We start from the raw sequence: 18,531 nt of genomic DNA, 5'->3' as shown, positions 1-18,531 counted from the left end.
GGTTGGCACCAAGGTGCTTCTGGAAAACCATCCGGCACCTCAGGAGGGGGAAGCAGGGAACCATCCAAGCTGTGTACAGCAAGGGTGGGACCCTGCTGACTTTGACTGAGAAGGTTATCGGGCGGTGGAAAGAGCACTTTGAGGAACTCCTGAATCCGACTAACACGCCCTCTATGGTAGAGGCAGATCTGGAAGCTGATGGGGGATCATCCTCAATTTCCCTGACGGAAGTCACTGAGGTAGCCAAACAACTCCACAGTGGCAAAGTCGCAGATGTTGATGAGATCCATCCAGAAAGGGGCTGTCTTGGTTGACACGCCTCGTCAACATTGCGTGGAAGTCTGGGACAGTGCCTATGGGGTGGTACCCCTATTTAACCCTTTAACACCAAATGTGTCGTCGCCGACACATTTTGCAAGCAAAACTTTGGATTACCGTAACTATGTCATAGTTTGCGCAATCGAAAAGATTTCCAACGGTTGAAAGCTGAGACTTTACAGCATATATCGATTCATTACGGTAACTGTGAAACAGCTCCTTTGTTCTGAGCGAATACACACACTGCACTGGAGAGACACAGACAACACCGTGGAGAATTAGAGCCGGAAAACAGCGGATTGAATTACAATGGAAGCAACACGGTATGTAAATCGACACTTGTATTGTGTATTGACTTGTTTAGAACAGTGTACCAAGTTACTAAGGTTGTACTAGGTGTGTAATTGTACTTTATATACATAAATACAGGACTGAAAACTCGCCTGTTTCGACTGCACCTCGGCGAATGAAGAAAACTAAATAACTGTTCTTTGTATGTTGCACTTGTATTGGTTTGGCTTATTTATAGCTAATAGTTGAATTTGTATTCTATTGTTTCTGTATGTTGCACTTATGTTGTTGCACTTCAAACTGGCTATTTGAAGACAGTGTTCACTTATACATTTGTACCTGTTTGAAGCTATTGTACTTACAAGATTATTGCTGTTCGTAGTTGTATCTCCATGATTGTTTGCACTTTTTGTACGTCGCTTTGGACGAAAGCGTCAGCTAAATGTAATGCAATGTAATGTAAATGTGCGCAAGTATCTCAATATGAGTGACCCAGAGAAAAATTAGGAAAATGATCAGAAGAAGGGCACCGAGGATTATGACCATCTCCACCGGGTCAGACTCCAAGACCATCTACCACCCAGGACAGCACCTTGCACTCCTTTGATGTTGTAGCGGGACTGGTAAACAAAGACTACCTGGGGTCTGTGTATATTATCTACACAGACAACTTTTACACCAGTCCCCTCCTCTTCCGACACCTGAGCCAGCAGGGATTTGGAGCTTGTGGGACATACAGGCAGGGAAGAGTTGGTGTTCCCACCACCCAGGAAAATGCACTAACCAAAAGATCCCCACAAGGCAGTATCCGGTGGATCAGGGACAGAGATCTTCTGTTTGTGAAGTGGATGGACACCAGAGAAGTCTCCCTGTGCCTCCCTGTCCCTGTGCCAGACAGCTGAACGGAATCAGGTAATCAGTTACATAATAAATGCATGGTGATGGCCTGGTTCTGTTCTCTTGCAGTAGGCTGGGTTCCAGAGGAGACGGAGACGCTTCTTCAGCCACGAAGCAGCACAGTCTGGAGAGCAGCGGACAGGAGAGCGACGGACAGGAGAGCGACCTGTCAGCGGTGCCTGTAATATAAGCGTACCTGTGTGCGAATAAAGCTGTGTGTGTGACACTATACCATCTCTCTGTCATCCCTGTAACGGACTGTGGACAAGAGGCTCCACAAGTGACTCCTGAACAGGGACATGACAGAGGAGGTAGCTGCGCAGAGCCCGCTAGGGCTGATCCTCCAGCGTCTGGCGGCCATGCACGAGGGCACCGCGGCCAGCCCACCTCCCGCGGGTCGCAGTGCAGAAGATGACGGCGGAGGACGACCCGGAGGCCTTCCTGGACATTTTCGTGGGCACGTCAGAGGTGTGCGGGTGGCCGCAGGCGGAGTGGGGGATACGACTGCTCCCCCTGCTGTCCGGGGAAGCCCAGCGGGCCGCCCATACCCTGCCTGCGGCCTCCAGATATGACTACAACCAGCTCCGGAGGGCGATCCTGGACCGGTTGGGCAGCACACCAGAGGGACATCGCCGCCGGCTCCGGAGCCTGCCCTTTGAGGACGCTGGCCGACCCTTCGCCCAGCAGCTCCTCGACTCGGCTAGGCGCTGGCTCCAGCCGGGAGTCAACTCCGTTGAGGACATCGTCAGGCAGGTGGCCCTGGAGCAATTCATCGCCGGACTCCCCCTCTCCTCGGCGAGGAGGAGGACTGGGTCCAGTGTCACCGTCCGGCCAGCCTTGAAGCCGCCGTCAGACTCGCGGAGGATCACCTCTCCCTGCCCCGGCGGAGCCTGGGGGCCGAAGCCCGGGCCATCTCTCCTCCACAGCTCCGGCCCGTTCCAGCCCCGAGGAGGTTCAGGCCTGCCGTGGGGGCCGCTGGCTCTGGCACTACGCCATCCTCCGGGGGTCCTGCCTACAACCCTGGGACAGCTGGACCCCAGTCGCTCCCTAACCCCCAGTTTCCTTTATTTTCTCCTCCACAGGACCCAGCCTACGCGTCTGGTCGCCCGGCACCGCAGAGGGCTCCTCAAATGCCAGGTCTGGGGTGCTGGCGGTGCGGCAAGCTCGGCCACACCCGGCGGGACTGTCCAGTCATGGAGGTGGGGCAGTTGGTCCGGATTGTGACACCGCCAGACTCCTCCTCCGGTCCAGAAGGGATGTACCGTGTACCGGTATGTATACAGGGGGGTATTCACCAAGCTCTGTGGGACTCGGGATGTACGCAGACCATGGTCCACCAGCGCTTGGTTCGGCCCGGGGCGTTGCTGGAGGCGTCGTGGGTGAAGGTGAGGTGTGTGCATGGGGATATTCACGAGTAACGGTTTTCCAGGCGGCTCATCATAACCCCATGTCCGGTCATCTAGGGTACGACAAGTCACTCAACCGGATCATGGATTCTATTGGCCTGGCATTCGGGCGGAACGTGAAGCGGTGGTGTGCGTCCTGCCGTGACTGTCAGCTGGTTAACCCGCCGGTCACTCCAAGAGCGCCGTTGCGCCCACTGCCATTAATTGAGGTGCCGTTTTGACAGAATTGGTATGGACCTCATCGGGCCATTAGACCGGAGCGCCCGGGGATATCGCTTTGTGTTGGTCCTAGTGGATTACGCAACGCGATATCCGGAAGCAGTGCCGCTGCGTAACATCTCGGCAAAGAGTGTGGCGCAGGCACTGTTCCAGGTTATCTCCCGAGTTGGGATCCCGAAAGAGATCTTGACTGACCAGGGCACGTCCTTTATGTCACGCACTTTACGCGAGCTTTACGGGCTACTCGGCGTCCGCTCCATTAGGACTAGTGTGTACCACCCGCAGACAGACGGGCTGGTGGAGCTGTTTAACAAAACGCTGAAAAATATGGTTCGTAAGTTCGTTCACGGAGATAGTCGCAATTGGGATAAGTGGTTAGACCCTCTGTTGTTCGCAGTGCGGGAGGTTCCCCAGGCCTCCACGGGATTTTCTCCCTTTGAGCTGTTGTTTGGCAGGAAGCCACGGGGTGTTTTGGACCTGGTTAAAGAAAACTGGGAGGAGGGTCCTAGCACAAGTAAGAATGAAGTTCAGTACGTCCTGGACCTGAGCGCGAAATTCCATTCACTGGGACAGTTATCATGTGAGAATTTACTCCAGGCCCAGGAACGTCAGCAGCGGCTGTATAACAGAGGGTCGAGACTCAGGCAATTTGCACCGGGAGATAAAGTATCTAAGTATTGCTCCCTACCTCTAGCTCCAAATTACTCGCCAAGTGGCAAGGGCCCTTTGTGGTCACCTGGCAGGTGGGGGACGTCGATTACGAGGTGGTGCGGTCGGACAGGGGGGGAGCAACACAAATTTACCACCTCAATCTCTTAAAAGAGTGGAGAGAGGTGGCGTCTGTCTCTCTGGCTACTACGATGATGGAGAAAGATGAGCTGGGGCCGGAGGTATTAAAAAGGGTAAAATCAGCCCCAGGTTTTTTTTGACAATCAGCTTTCACCGGGTCAGAGCGGACGTTGCCACGTTGCAAGGGCTTTTTGCCGATCGTGTTCTCCTCCCTGCCCGGGCTCACCACCCTCGCACACCACCACATAGAGACGCCCCTGGGCGTGACGGTACCGTCACGGGCCTATCGGCTGCCTGAACACAAGAGGAAAATTGTTCAGGCGGAGCTTCAGGCCATGCTGGAGATGGGAGTAATAGAAGAGTCCAGCAGTGCTTGGTGTTGTCCCGTTGTGCTGGTCCACAAGTCCGACGGGTCAATTCGGTTCTGTGTGGACTATCGCAGGGTTAATGAGGTGTCCAAATTCGACGCGTACCCAATGCCCCGGGTCGACGAACTCCTGGACCGGTTGGGCACAGCTCGTTTTTATACGACACTGGATTTGACTAAGGGTTACTGGCAGATTCCCCTGTCTCCAGAGTCCAGGGAAAAAACGGCCTTCTCCACTCCGTATGGCTTATACCAGTTTGTGACTCTTCCGTTCGGGTTGTTTGGGGCCCCAGCCACCTTTCAGCGGCTCATGGACTGGGTTCTGCGTCCTCACTCGGCGTATGCTGCTGCCTACTTAAATGACGTGATTATGCACAGCGAGACGTGGGAGCAGCATATGCAGCAGGTGGGGGCAGTGCTCAAGTCCCTGAGGAGCGCGGGGCTCACAGCCAACCAGAAGAAGTGTGCGGTTGGGCGGAGGGAGGTACGGTATCTGGGGTACCACTTGGGTGGCGGGCAGGTGCGGCCTCAGCTGGAAAAGACTGCCGCCATTTCTGCCTGCTCGCCACCTAAGACGAAAAAAGAGGTCAGGAGGTTTATGGGGCTGGCCGGCTATTATCGTCGGTTCATTCCGGGGTTCGCGGAGCTGACCTGCCCCTCGGCCGACCTGACCCGAAAGGGTGCTTCAGATCCGGTCCAGTGGACGGAGCCGTGCCAGTGGGCGTTTGAGAGGGTAAAGAAAGCCCTCTGTGGGGAGCCACTACTGTTCTCTCCTAACTTTGCTGTCCCTTTTGTTTTGCAGACCGACGCCTCGAACAGCGGGGTGGGAGCCGTTCTGTCCCAGGAGGTGGAGGGGGTCGACCGACCCGTACTGTACATTAGCCGGAAGCTGGCTCAGCGGGAGGTGAACTACAGTACGGTGGAGAAAGAGTGCCTCGCCATACGGTGGGCGGTCGACGCCCTGCATTATTACCTCCTGGGGCGCTCTTTCACTCTCTGGTGGACAAGAGGCTCCACAGTCACATTCAGGACCGGAGAGGGAGAAGCCGTCGGGATGCTGGAGCTGAAGATGAGGAGGTGTCCACCAGATGTCACATTCAGGACCGGAGGGGGAGAAGCCGTCGGGATGCTGGAGCTGAAGATGAGGAGGTTTCCAATTGTGGAAAAAAACGGCTGTGTATATTTTCCATTTTATGGCCTGTTCTTGCACATTTTGAGAGACAGAGACTCACACATTTTATTGTAAATTGTTTTATACTTTTGCATATTTCAAATGTAAGATGCCAAATTTCTTATTCATGTACATTTGATATGTTTTTTTTATCACTAAAACTCTAAAATCAAATTCCGCTTTTGTTTTTCTCTTAATTTTAAACTGTTATTACATTCTTATAACATGCAATAAATTGTAAATAACTGCCAGATATTGAAAGTTCCAGGTATTGTTGAAAAATGGACAAAAGCACTTACCCACAGGACATTTCCTGACCTTTTTTAGTCAAAATAAGAAAAAAAGTCCAGACGAAAATGTTGAGGCTTTTTAGGCTTAGGTGTTAAAGGGTTCCTAGTGAATGTTGGCCTCCGCCAGGGCTGCACTTTATTACAAATCCTGTTGGTGATTTTCATGGACAGGATATTGAGGCGTAGTCGTGGAGGAGAGGGGTTGCAGTTCGGTGGCCTGAGGATCTCATTGATGCTCTTTGCAGATGATGTGGTCCTTATGGCATCATCGGTTTGTGACCTTCAACAGTCACTGGATCAGTTCGCAGCCGAGTGTGAAGCGGTTGGGATGAGGATCAGCACCTCAAAATCAAAATTCGGTCATGACCGAAAGAACGAGATCACGGTTACAAGCGACCGAAATGGGTTTTCTCAACCGGGTGGCTGGTGTATCCCTTAGAGATAGGGTGAGAAGCTCAGCCATCTGTGAGAGACCAGGATGGGTGAGAAGCTCAGCCATCTGTGAGAGACCAGGATGGGTGAGAAGCTCAGCCATCGGTGAGAGACTCGGAGTAGAGCCACTGCTCCTTTGCGTTGAAAGGAGCCAGTTCAGGTGGTTCGGGCATCTAGTAAGGATGCCACCTGGGCGCCTCCCTAGGGAGGTGTTCCAGGCACATCCAGCTGGGAGGAGACCCCGGGGAAGACCCAGGACTCGGTGGAGAGATTATATCTCCTCACTGGCCTGGGAAAGCCTCTGGATCCCCCAGTTGGAGTTGGAGGATGTGGCCCGGAGACGGGAAGATTGGGGTTCCTTACTGGAGCTGCTGCCCCCGCGACCCGACCCCGGATAAGCGGTAGACGATGGATGGATGGATAGGATTCTAAAGCGCCTTAAGAGCTTAAGACAAGACAGGTTTATTTAGTGTCACATCACCTTTCAAATATATGTAACAATATAAGGTTTCATGGCAAAGATATGCATTGAAATATTTGAAAACACAATGAAGAAAAAATATCAATAAAATAACATTTAAGGAAAAGATGAACCCTTGGGTCTGTAATCATGTTTGGTCAAATATTTTTAAATATTACATTTATATAAAATGTTTTATGTTTCTTAGCCTTGGCCAATGGTGGTTCATACTCTTATTTAAGAAGTGAACCCCAGGAAGCAAATCAAAACGCAGGACTGTGGGCTGCCTGCTTGGGCATTTGGTAAGATTGACGATAGGTCAGAGGGAGAGGACTGACATGTTTGCTTGACATCTTGGCAGAAGAGAACACACAGAATATGCTAAATAAAGTCACAAAAAGTGACATTTATAAAATAATTCAAGATAAACTTCAATGCAGTAGATCAGTGCCGAGTCAAAGTGAAACATGAAGCCAAGCTGTTCACTGAAGCGGGGGGTGTTCATTGTGACTGACACACTTGGATGGCATCACTGTGTGTACATCCTCAAAGTAAGAAATTTGTTTTTGCTGGTCCTGAACAACTGTTTTCAAAGATACTTGATCTTAATTATAGTCACTCAAGACACTGACCTCTGACCTCTGTGCTAGAGATAATAACTTTATACAGGACAAGAATATTACTATTGAGAAACGTTTTGTCTCCACACGTCAGCTGTTGAGCATTTAAACCAGGTACAGAAGCAACAGACTACATTCAGCTGTTTTTTTAATTTAATGTTTTTGAGAAACTTCTCCCCAGAAGACACATGTGATTGAAGCGTTGTAAAGACAAGAATATTAATTGCTGTAGGAGAAGTGAGTTTTTTTAATAGACGTAAATAAATATTCCAGTCATAAACCAACAGGTAAAAACATCAACACTTTGACTGATGGAGTGTTTTTATCTTCCTCTGCTATGCTACGCCTCTCGCAACAACAATAAACTGGATGTTACCTGGACAATAAATGGTACTACTTTTAAACCAACGGTAAATTAAAATGTTTCGAGTCAGTTTTCAGTCTCCTGCGTTGTAATGTTCGTACAGCTATGCACGTTGTGGAGCACCGAGTTGAGAATTGGCTGACATCAGTGGGATACTGGAGACCAAATAAGCTTCCTGCTGAGTTACAAACACATTTCTTCTCATTAAGTGCTTCAGCTTTTCATACAAGCAGTTGGTTTAAATGTCTTGTTTTGGGCTGTTATTGGATTCTCTCAGTGTGTAATCCGACGTTTCTTTCACTCTTTCTGTTCGCTCAGATGTAATTAGCTCCGCAGCAGCCGAGTGTGACTGGAGGAATAACTGGCCCTGATGAAGAAGAGGTCAGGAACACACACACCAAACACATTTCTTCAAATTCTTTCATGCCTCGTCTTTTCCTGTTACACGTTCTTTTTAATTTCCATGTTTTGCATGACGGTTACAAATCAGAAAAGCCTCTGATTTCACACAGTAGAGACAAGAATCCTAGAACTCAAAGAAAACAGCTGGAGCTGAAAGTTCAGAAAAAATTATTGAGTGAGACCAAGAACCAACATTTCTGCAAAGGATACGCCAATTGATCTGGGAACTGGATAGTTTGGTTATTCCATCTAACTATGATCATGATATAAAATGACATATAGATCATAGATGCATTTATTCTGTTTTGGCAATGCATATCTCACATGCAAAATGTCTGCTGCTTCCTATTGGAATACAGCAGACATTTGTACTGTACATTGTACATTTAGGACTTTTGTCATTAAGGAACTTCCATAATGGCCAGGGATGTTATTCAAACTCAACACAATAAATAAGTAATTTCTTTGATATTATTGAACAATTATTAAGCCAAATAAAGAAGTTTATATACAACATTTGGACCTATTAATCCATGAACTGATAAATGATGTCATGAAATTCAAACAAAAACACTCCCTCATAAACTTGCGACCTTGATCTTCTACAGAACTCGTGAAATGTGGTTTTACATTCTACCAGAGACGTTTCATCAACACTTTTTTTTTTTATATCCACGGTGGTGCTCGCATTCTGTTAAAGCATTTGTATGCGTCACATGATTTTATTGTTAACATTTTAATGCCTCTGGTTCCTTGTTTGAATCTCAGAACATACCTCAAGGAGCCCCTGCTCGCTCTGAAGGTCGTGTCTGGCCGGGTCAAACCGTTACTTTTAATCCAGTAACAGTCTCAGAGGTGCATAAAGCCCTTAAAAGTTTAGAAACAAGAAAATCAGCAGGTCCGGATAACCTGGAGCCATACCTTTTAAAGTTAGCAGCTGATTTCCTCGCCTCGCCCCTGGCCTATCTTTTCAATCTATCCCTGGAGACAAACGAAATTCCCCTTATTTGGAAATCTGCTTTTGTTCTCCCACTGTTGAAAGGAGGTGACCACATTCTCCTAAACAATTACAGACCCATCTCCAAATTGTCTGTCTTAAATAAAGTGCTGGAATCATTGGTAAGTCAACAACTAAAGGACTTTTTAACGACTAATAATATTTGATCTGACCTTCAATCTGGTTTTATGAAAAAACACAGCACTACAACGGCCGCCTTAAAAGTAGTAAATGATTTTATAAATTTCTTAGACAATAGAGAACATTGTGCCGCACTTTTTATTGACTTATCCAAGGCTTTTGATACAGTAGATCATGCCTTATTGTCACAAAGACTCTACAGTATAGGTCTCTCAGATCAAGCTGTCTGTTGGTTTGAAAACTATTTAACAGGCAGATCACAGTGTGTGAGGGCAGAAGGTATAACTTCGAGTTCTCTTAATGTATCCAAGGGTGTACCACAGGGATCGGTTGTAGGACCATTGTTATTTATCATTTATATAAATAATCTTAATCACAATGTTTTAAATGCAAATTTCCATTTTTATGCTGATAATTTACTGCTCTGTGCCCTCCCCAAATCAGGCTTTGTCAGCTCCAGACTGCTTTTAACATTGTACAATGTAATTTGTGTGATTTGAAAATTGTTTTAAATGCTGGAAAGACGAAGCTCATGATGATCTCGAAAGCAAAAACCAAACACTTGAACCTCCCTCCTATCACCACTTCACAGGGTTCTGAGATTGAATCTGTGTCTCAGTTCAAGTATCTTGGCATTATCATTGATGATTCTCTTTCTTTTAAACCTCACATTTTAGAACTTTTGAAAAAATTAAGAATAAAATTAGGTTTTTCTTTTGAGGCCAGAAAGAGATTAGTCTCTGCAACGTTTCTGTCTGTGCTGGACTATGGAGATGTTGTTTATATGAATGCATCATCTCAGTGCCTCAGCTCTCTGGATACCGTCTACCACGGTGCACTGAGATTCATAACCAACCTCAAAACCCTGACGCACCACTGCACCTTATATGCTCGTGTTGGATGGTCTTCCCTGACATCCCGTAGACTGAAACACTGGCACATCCTTATTTATAAAACTATTCTGGGTGCTCTTCCACAATACCTAAGGATCTACATTAGTAGGAAATGTAATGGACCATATCGGCTTCTCTCCGAGGACTTGTTTCTTTTAACTGTTCCAAAAGTCCGTACAGAACTTGGGAAAAGGGCTTTTAGTTACGCTGCTCCGGCTGCCTGGAACCAGCGGCAGAATGAGCTGAAACTCAGAGAGCTGGTCTCTCTGAACAGACTTAAAGCAACTCTTAAAGACATTGAAGCAGACCGCTGTGTCTGTAAATGTTTTAATTAATGTTGTGATTGTTTTTTTTGTCTGTAACTGTGGTGCTGCCATCTATCTTGGCCAGGACTCTCTTGAAAAAGAGATTTTTAATCTCAATGAGACCTATCCTGGTAAAATAAAGGTTATAAATAAATAAATAAATAAAAATGATCAGATTTAGTTGTTTGAAGGTTCCTGAGAGGAATATTGCTTTAGACGCTTGTGCTCTGTCGGGCTGCAGCGAGGAATAATGCACAAAAACAATCTTAGCATCTCATTTCATCTGGTACCGCTTCAATTTAATCAGTGCTTCAAATCAAATATTTTATATCAGTGTAAATATGAGGGCTGTTGCAGTGAAGTGCTAATGGCTTCTGGCATTGTAGCTCGCTTTAGATGATGCTTTTTCACGTGTTTCTTGGCATTTTTGTTTTTTTGTTGATACATTTTCCACATTATTTCCAAACAGGCGATGTTCTTCTAGAATATTCATTCAAGTTTCAGTAGTTTCTTTGCAGTTAGCATCAGGTAGCAACAAGAGGGGAATCTGTGAACTATGGAAAGCTGAAGTCTCGTAGCTAGCCTCTGTCATGTTATTTTGTTACCATTCAACTGCAGCTCCCACATAATAACCTTACTGTGCCCTCAAGCACCATGGGAGCTGTAGTTCTTGAATGCTAACAAATGAAGTAAAAGCTAGCTATCTTCAGTGCAGCTCTGCATTCAATAAATGTTTGCGTTACATTTTTTTAAATCGAAAGCATCAGCATGTTTGCATTAGCATTGCTAAGGTTCTCGATTAGAAATTCAGAGCAGATCTATGATTGAGGGATTGCCTCCACGCGGCTCAACATGGCGACGGCTGAGGCTAGCAGCTAACGGTGCTACAGAGCTAACAGTGTTAACCTGAGGGGGAACCGGAGGTTGGACGTTATGCGGATGCGACAATGTAAGGATGTTGCTATCAGGAGTAACCACCATATGAGTGCAGTGCAGTGGCAGCTCTTAGCTAGCCACACACATCTTTTCACATGTACTAACATGCACTGATGGTGATTAATTGGATCAGAATAGATTCAATAAACAGTTTCTCAATTAATTTTTATATATTTACCAAATTCAAATGACCTTGTGATACAAAATGATATATAGGGTTAAAGGATTTAATTCAGAAATATGAGAAAAGTATGACGTTTGTAAAACCCTGCTTCTTTCTGCGAGGCTCATCTACAACCATTTAAAGCAGTGGTTTCCAACCTTTTTGTCTTGAGAGCCTTTAAAACTAAGAAAAGTCTGTAAAAAATAATTATGTGCATTAGAAATATGTTTTTTCTGCTTTCGTCTTCCGTTAATCATCTCGTGACCCCTAACATTTGTTCTGCGAGCCCTTGACGGGGCCCCTGCCCTCAGGTTGGGAACCATTGATTTAGATGTGTAACAACAGCAGGTGACAAACCTTCAATTTAAGAGCTTATTAGTTGGAGAATAAATCATTAGAAATTGGTATCGTCAAATTTGTTTGTGATATTTCTCTTGGTGCTTTGAAATGGAAAACTTGTACTTAGTCTACTATATGTAATCATGTTTAAATAGGGATTATATACCATCAACATACCAATACAGTGTATAAGACAGTTTGTAAAATGTATTTAACTCTTAATATTTAAAGATAACATAGCTGAGTGCTTTAAATACAAAGCTACTTCAGTATTTACATTCAGAGATATATTATAAACATGTTTCTTAACCCGTCGTTGGGTTTTACATATTCATACATATTAACATGTTTATATATGTATATATATTCAAAACTCACAAACATCAATATATACACATAGTAAATATATTTACATACAGTAGGTCACATTGTAGTGAATGTGCCGGTGCTGATGGTCTGTTTGAACTGGAGTCGCATTGGAACACGTTGAGTTTCCCGAAGGCAGAAGAAGTATTGCTTTGTGTTTTATTGACATTTTCTGAGCGAGCTGGCAAACAAAGTCTCGTCTGCGGCCTCTTCTTCACTGAAACCCAACCTTGACTTGACAGAGTGTTGCCCGAGGTGTTTTCTTCTCCATATTGCTTTCAATATTGCTGCCGTGTCTCGTGCGGAAGGAGAAACCCGGGAGAGCGGTGGTACAGTAATTGAGAGGCGCTGGCAGAGTTTGATAAGGGAGGGGGTTAAACATCGGCGGGGTCAGAAAAGATCCTGAGGGCCCAGGTGAATGATGATAGGTGTGGCGATGGTCTGCGGCTGGTAATAGGCACTGTCGATGTACAGGCCGCCTACAGTTCGGAGACAAGAGCAACCAGGGTTAACAGAAGTAATCATTAGCACTTAATCTAGATCCTCTTTCCCCTGAACTCTGGGGTGATTAACATAAATGGATGTGGGAAATGCTTCAACCATGTGATCAGTGAAAACTAGTCTGAAGACAAAGTGGCACATTCAAAGCAGATTACATACTTTGTCGTAGCCGTTCTCAGCAGGTCTAAATTAGCTCCCAGGATTCTTAGCGCTCAGGGGAGATCAGTAGGTTCAGTGCAGCCTGTCACTTGTATTTATCAAGGACAGCAGGGACTCCAGCAGCACGACAACGTGGTTCGATTAGTTTCTCTACAAGAGTCTCTGGCACAAGTAAATTGTGGCTGTTTGTGTTTGCAAAGAATATCTACCGCAAACTAAAGGCTAGTAATGTGAGAAACAGCCTGGTGCAGCGTTTACTTAAAGGATAATTCCAGTTTATTACAACTTGACTCTTATTTTCATAGTTTTAATAATCTTATCTATCTGACTGCTAGGGCTACAGTTGCTACGCCTATGCTATGCTGTAACAATTATAATAATGGCAGGTTAAGAAATCAAAATTCATAGTCATTTTTTTTAAACAATGGGTCTTCGATTTCAGACAGGCAGACTTCTCATTTCTACCCGTCTACTGATTTTGACGGATGTATTGGGAACCATCAGTGGCTGATTTTATGAGCATTAGCTAGCTGGCTAATCAGCTAACATTAGTCACGCGTCAGAAAAATGGCGTCTCCATGCTAGCAAATTTTGTTTATTCCCAGAAAGTGGGTCTGTTCCCTGTAGTGGATCTTTACATACACATTAACAGTTTGGGTAATACTTTGACAGTTTGCTTTTGGCTAATCTGTTCTGTCTGTTTGACTTCTTGTGTTTTTCGTGACCTTGTTGCATTTCCAGATCTCAGCAACTAATTGGATGAGTACGATGTTATAATTATCATTGAAAGATTGGCCAAAGCTTTGAAGTTAGGATCCAAGTTGTAAATAAAACTAAATTATAGCGCTTTGTAAAGTTGTAAAGAAAGGAAGAAAGCTGTAAATGGCTATAAAACTTCATATTCCACAATTTCTTTACAAGACAACCACATATCAAGTATCAAGTAACTATTTTATGATAGTATATTCTGCTGCAGTCAATATAATAAATTTTTTAAAATTAAGTAACTGCACTGTGTGGATATAACATGCCGGCGCATACGAACATTTGTCAGAGTCCAAATACGTCCAACTTTTCATCTGATCGGAAAAGTGAACTTATACAGATACGCATGTCTAACCTATTGATAGAGCGTCACTTCCTAATACAAAATGTATCAGACGAATACCCAACAAATACATAACGTATACAAAAACATAGTGTATACAAAATATTGGCAACACCCTGGTGTACGTTGATATAAGGTAAGGTATAAGTAGTATTCGTTAAGAGCTCACTGTGTTACGCTGGGGTGCGTTGTTGAACGCTGATGTTTTGAGCATGTTCAAAATTACCGGACATGCCCAATGTGTGCTTCATAAGATATGCAGACGTTACGTGACGTTAGACATACGTGAATACGGAATACGTAATTGAATATTTACCTACGTGAATACCTACGTGACTACGTTAGATATAGGCTATGTCGGCTGACGATGAACACTACAGCCAATGTATTGATAACGAGTGGATACCCTATTCCTACCCTATGTTCACATTATGCCTGACGACGGAGTAACTTATTAAACGTGTTTCTACAGTACAGCTAGCGTTCAGCATTTTACCCGTTCTCCAGCATCAGCATGACGTGAACCAGATGGCACTTTTCCAGCTCCGTTGGCCAGACGCTCTGATACGTTTTAAATAAGTAAGTGATACGCTATCAATGTTTGACATACGTATAATAATTTGTTATGTATTCGTTATGTATACGTCAGCTACAACACCGCTGTGGAAGAGTTGGACGTATTTGGACTCTGACACATTTTGAGCTACTTTTTATATACGCCGGCATGTTTCTGCCATACGGGACTGTGTGACAGGGCCGTATGTCTGGCGTGTTCGGCGTAACGTCTGCGTCCTTCAAACGATCACAACTTACCCTTAATTTATATCAACCTATTGCCGATATTTCGTATGTGCCGGCATACATTTCTGTCATACGGATATGTGTGACAGGGCCTTTACAAACTACAAGTCAGTCAGCTGTTGACAAAATATTCATTTATTTAAACAGAATATAACCTACAAACAGGTCAAAATAAAATCTCTCTCTGAAAAGAAAGTATTTTCACTCAACATAAAATGGTTCAATAGCTCAAATACTCCACAACCGTAACTGTAAACCTGGACTTTCAACATCCAAATAAAAGGAAAAGGTTTTTTAGTGCAAACAGACAGAAATCTGTTTTTTGTTTTATCTCCACAGAAACTTAAACAATCATTAGAAAACAGAGAGAAATTAAAAAACAAAACAATGTTCACGTCCATAAGTGGAAGTTCAAGAAATAATTCAACTTTTGACAAAGAAGATATTTTATCGATTACATAGTCTTCATGTGATCAGTTTTCTATCTGCGTATTTGGTGTTTGTTCCCTACAGTGGTTGTTTCTTTACTTCCCTGCAGCTGATATTTATCAAGCTCTCCAAATGTAGCAGTCACTATGTGTTGTCCTTATAGTGAGTGGTTTGAATTTGCTATGCTGGTTGTTGAGTTAGTGAATGTTTAGTTCAAAAATGTTGATATTTAATGGTTGTTGTATGTTAGTACCCTCATTTCTTCAGTAACCCACAGAAAATGTTTATCTCCTTACAATTTATTGATTTAGTTCAATACATTTACAACATTGTATATTTAGTAGGTGTTTCTTTTGTTCCCAACTAAATATTTTTAGTTCCTTACAATGGAAGTCTTTTCCCAATGTTGCCTTTTTTGTTGTTACAGTTGATGTTCTTTCAGTTCCCATAGTGGCTGTTATTTTAGATTTCTATGGTGAATAATGAGTTAGTTCTGCTACAGAGAATGTTTAGTTCCCTACATTTGATTTTAGTAGTTAGCATGCAGTTGTTTTTTCTTTAGTTCCCTTCAGAAGATTTTTAACCCATTTCAGTGGATATTGTTTTTAGTTTCAGTTCCCTTGGATACTTAGTAGTTGTTTTAGATCCCAACAGTGGCTCTTTCTTTTGTTCCCTATAGCTTCTATCAATCAGTGTGTGTTTTTCTTAAGTTCTGTCTAGTGACTGGTTTAAATTTGCAATTGTGGTTATTGAGTTCCCCATACAGAGGATGTTTAATTAGTTGTTGGTGTATAGTAGGTGTTGTTTTTTTGGTTCCCTGTAGTGACTGTTTAGTTCTATACAGTAGACATTTAATATTTGGTGTACGGTTAGTAATTTCTTCACAGAAGATATTAGCCCCATACCGTTTATTTATTTAGTTCCCAAATTTACAACATTGTATATTTTGTGTTCAAAATGATATTATATTTTACCTTCCTACATCGACTACTTTGTTGTTAGAGTTGATGGTATTTTAGTTCCTGATATTTAGTAGTTAGTGTGCAGTTGGCTATTTCTTTAGGTATGTAGTTACCTACATACAATTGTTTAACTCTTTACACTTACACATATCTATTTAGTTCCAGTTCCCTTGTATACTTAGTAGTTGGTTTAGTTCCATTTTAGGTCATTTTTTTAATAAAAGTTTCTTACAGTAATTATTTTGTAAGCCACAGGATGTTACTTTAAGAAAAACAAACACAAATCAACTACAGTATCCAATGTAGAAAACTAAATAAAACCCCACAGTAGGAACTGCTTCTTTAATTCTATCAGAGGATGTTTGGTTGCTTAGAGTGGATATTAATTTAGTTTCAATGAATATCTTGTAGTTGGTGACCAGTTGTGTCTTTTTCCCTCGATGTGGACATTTTGTTAGTTCATCATGGTTGAAGGAATTTATTGTATTGAGCTCTAAAAAAAAAAACATTTATGTTTTGTGACTGTATATTTAGTTTTCTTACTGCTCTATGGTGGATGTTGGGTTAGTTTCCCTACAGACAATTCTTATTTCCTTACAGCAGTAAGTAGTCTGTTGGATTGTTTTTCACTGAATGGCTAATTATTTATTTTAGGTCCATACACTGACTGTACATTTAGTTTGCTTATGTCACTGTATTGTAGTTGGTTAATTTATTCCCTATAGTAGATTTTAATTTATTACCCAACAGTATAAAACGTACTTACTCTTTCACACACTGCAGCTCACTTAATGCTGAACTCAGTTTTTGTTACATAATAATTTGATGATCAGAGAGCTTATTTGGCTGTTAATGAGGGACCATGCGAGACAACAATGGTACTGATTGGGTATATTGGTCAAACGTTTGTGGAATCCAGTGTTGGTTTTTGGAGTTAGAAGTGTGTGTCATGAACATAAAAAAAGTAAGTCAGAATATAACTTTAACAAGTGACTTGGGTTGAAGTGAAGTGGGTGAGGTTATGGAGGGTCCTAAAAGGGGTAGAGGTGGGTGATGGGGTATGCTGTGGGGACTCTGATGACTGGGACAACTACTGAGGGCATTCTGGAAGAAAAACCTGAGGGAGAGCAAAGAAAGAAAAAATAACTCAAATGATGGGATGTAGTGATGGATGAAAAATCCAATGGATATATATTATTGATCAGTGACCGTGAGCTTACCGTATGGAGGGAGGGCGCCTGCAGGGCTGTAACCATAAGGAGCACCAAAACCTGGGAGGAAAAAGAGAGAGAGTATAACACAGTGTATTAATGCACACTGCTGAATGAGACGATCCATCATCAAGCTTTTGTCATCTGAGGCCCTAATTACCTTACAATTCCTGTTTCTTTCTTCCAATAGGTCACATGATATCTCAAAAGCATGTGCAGATATAAAAGGGTTTCTTTTCTCAAATATTGTAGGTCATGATTATCTATCATGGTGTGTATTTTGAGGAGGTTAAAGATACAAATTAAACATTCTTAACATGTTTCTTAGCTTTAAAAATACACATTTAAAAGGATTGTGGAGCCTTGGAGAAGCTCATAATGATCTTTACCTAAATGCAAACATACAGAAGTATTCTTTTGTCCAAAAGAAACATTACAATTAGATTATAAATAATGACCTATTACTATATTGCTTTATAAAAAATAAATAAAATGGTTTACTGGTTGAACAGCACTTTTTGACATGTGTCACACAGTGTATATCTTAAAGGGCCTACGAAATGATAAACATGAAATTCTACTGATGATAGTAAATGCTATTTGTGTTGTAAAATGATGTGTTATTAATGACACAATGATCGCAGTATTTAATAAATCACGATTTAGTATGTCGACCACCGATGTTTACATTGCCGCTACCGGAAACACCCGACACCGTGTTCTGACGTCACAAGTAGAACACAGTCCACCAGTTGAATACACAGACATACACAGACAGCACGACAGACGTGGCGATGTCGGACTCTGGCTCGGATATTTTTGACAGAATCGAGTGACAGTGAGTCGTCAATAGACTCGTTGCACCTTCAAGAAGAGGAGTTTATTGAAGAGGATGCCGGTGTCGTGGATTTAGATCATGCGGGCGAGTTTAACGTGGTGGGAACAGAGCAGCTCGAGACACAGTGTTGAAGATGGAGATACAGACGGGAGTGAACATGCGGATGATGGTGACGGTGATCCTGGATTTGGGGGAGATCCTGTATAGGTCGGTATATACATTAGACTATAGTTAATAGAACTTCCCAATAAATAGTAAATACATCATAATAAAACGTAACATTATCCTCGATCGTCAATCGATCGCAAGCTATCCTATATCGAGTCGATAGCTTGGTTTCCTTGAATTGTTATGAA

The 18,531-nt window shown here is 43.2% G+C and overlaps 1 protein-coding gene across 5 annotated transcripts in view; it reads right to left on the bottom strand.

Moving 5' to 3' along the window:
* Positions 1 to 10,408: 10,408 nt before the first annotated feature.
* LOC115013242 (spermatid perinuclear RNA-binding protein-like) overlaps positions 10,409 to 18,531 on the bottom strand; it is a 75,410-nt gene continuing 67,287 nt past the window's right edge. For 4 of the 5 annotated variants that reach the window (XM_029439362.1, XM_029439365.1, XM_029439364.1 and 1 more), the window contains 2 exons: positions 17,347 to 17,397; positions 10,409 to 12,645 (listed from right to left, as the gene is read on the bottom strand). In XM_029439362.1, coding sequence (XP_029295222.1) covers positions 12,557 to 12,645; positions 17,347 to 17,397 — 140 coding nt within the window. In that variant the 3' untranslated portion in view covers positions 10,409 to 12,556. Of the gene's footprint in view, positions 12,646 to 14,854; positions 17,244 to 17,346; positions 17,398 to 18,531 lie in introns of those variants that run through there. The other variant, XM_029439363.1, reaches the window with a different exon arrangement.

The sequence above is a fragment of the Cottoperca gobio genome, chromosome 9, assembly GCF_900634415.1.
Source record: "Cottoperca gobio chromosome 9, fCotGob3.1, whole genome shotgun sequence".
NCBI classification, from domain to species: domain Eukaryota; kingdom Metazoa; phylum Chordata; class Actinopteri; order Perciformes; family Bovichtidae; genus Cottoperca; species Cottoperca gobio.
This window is presented reverse-complemented; position numbering and strand designations above follow the sequence as displayed.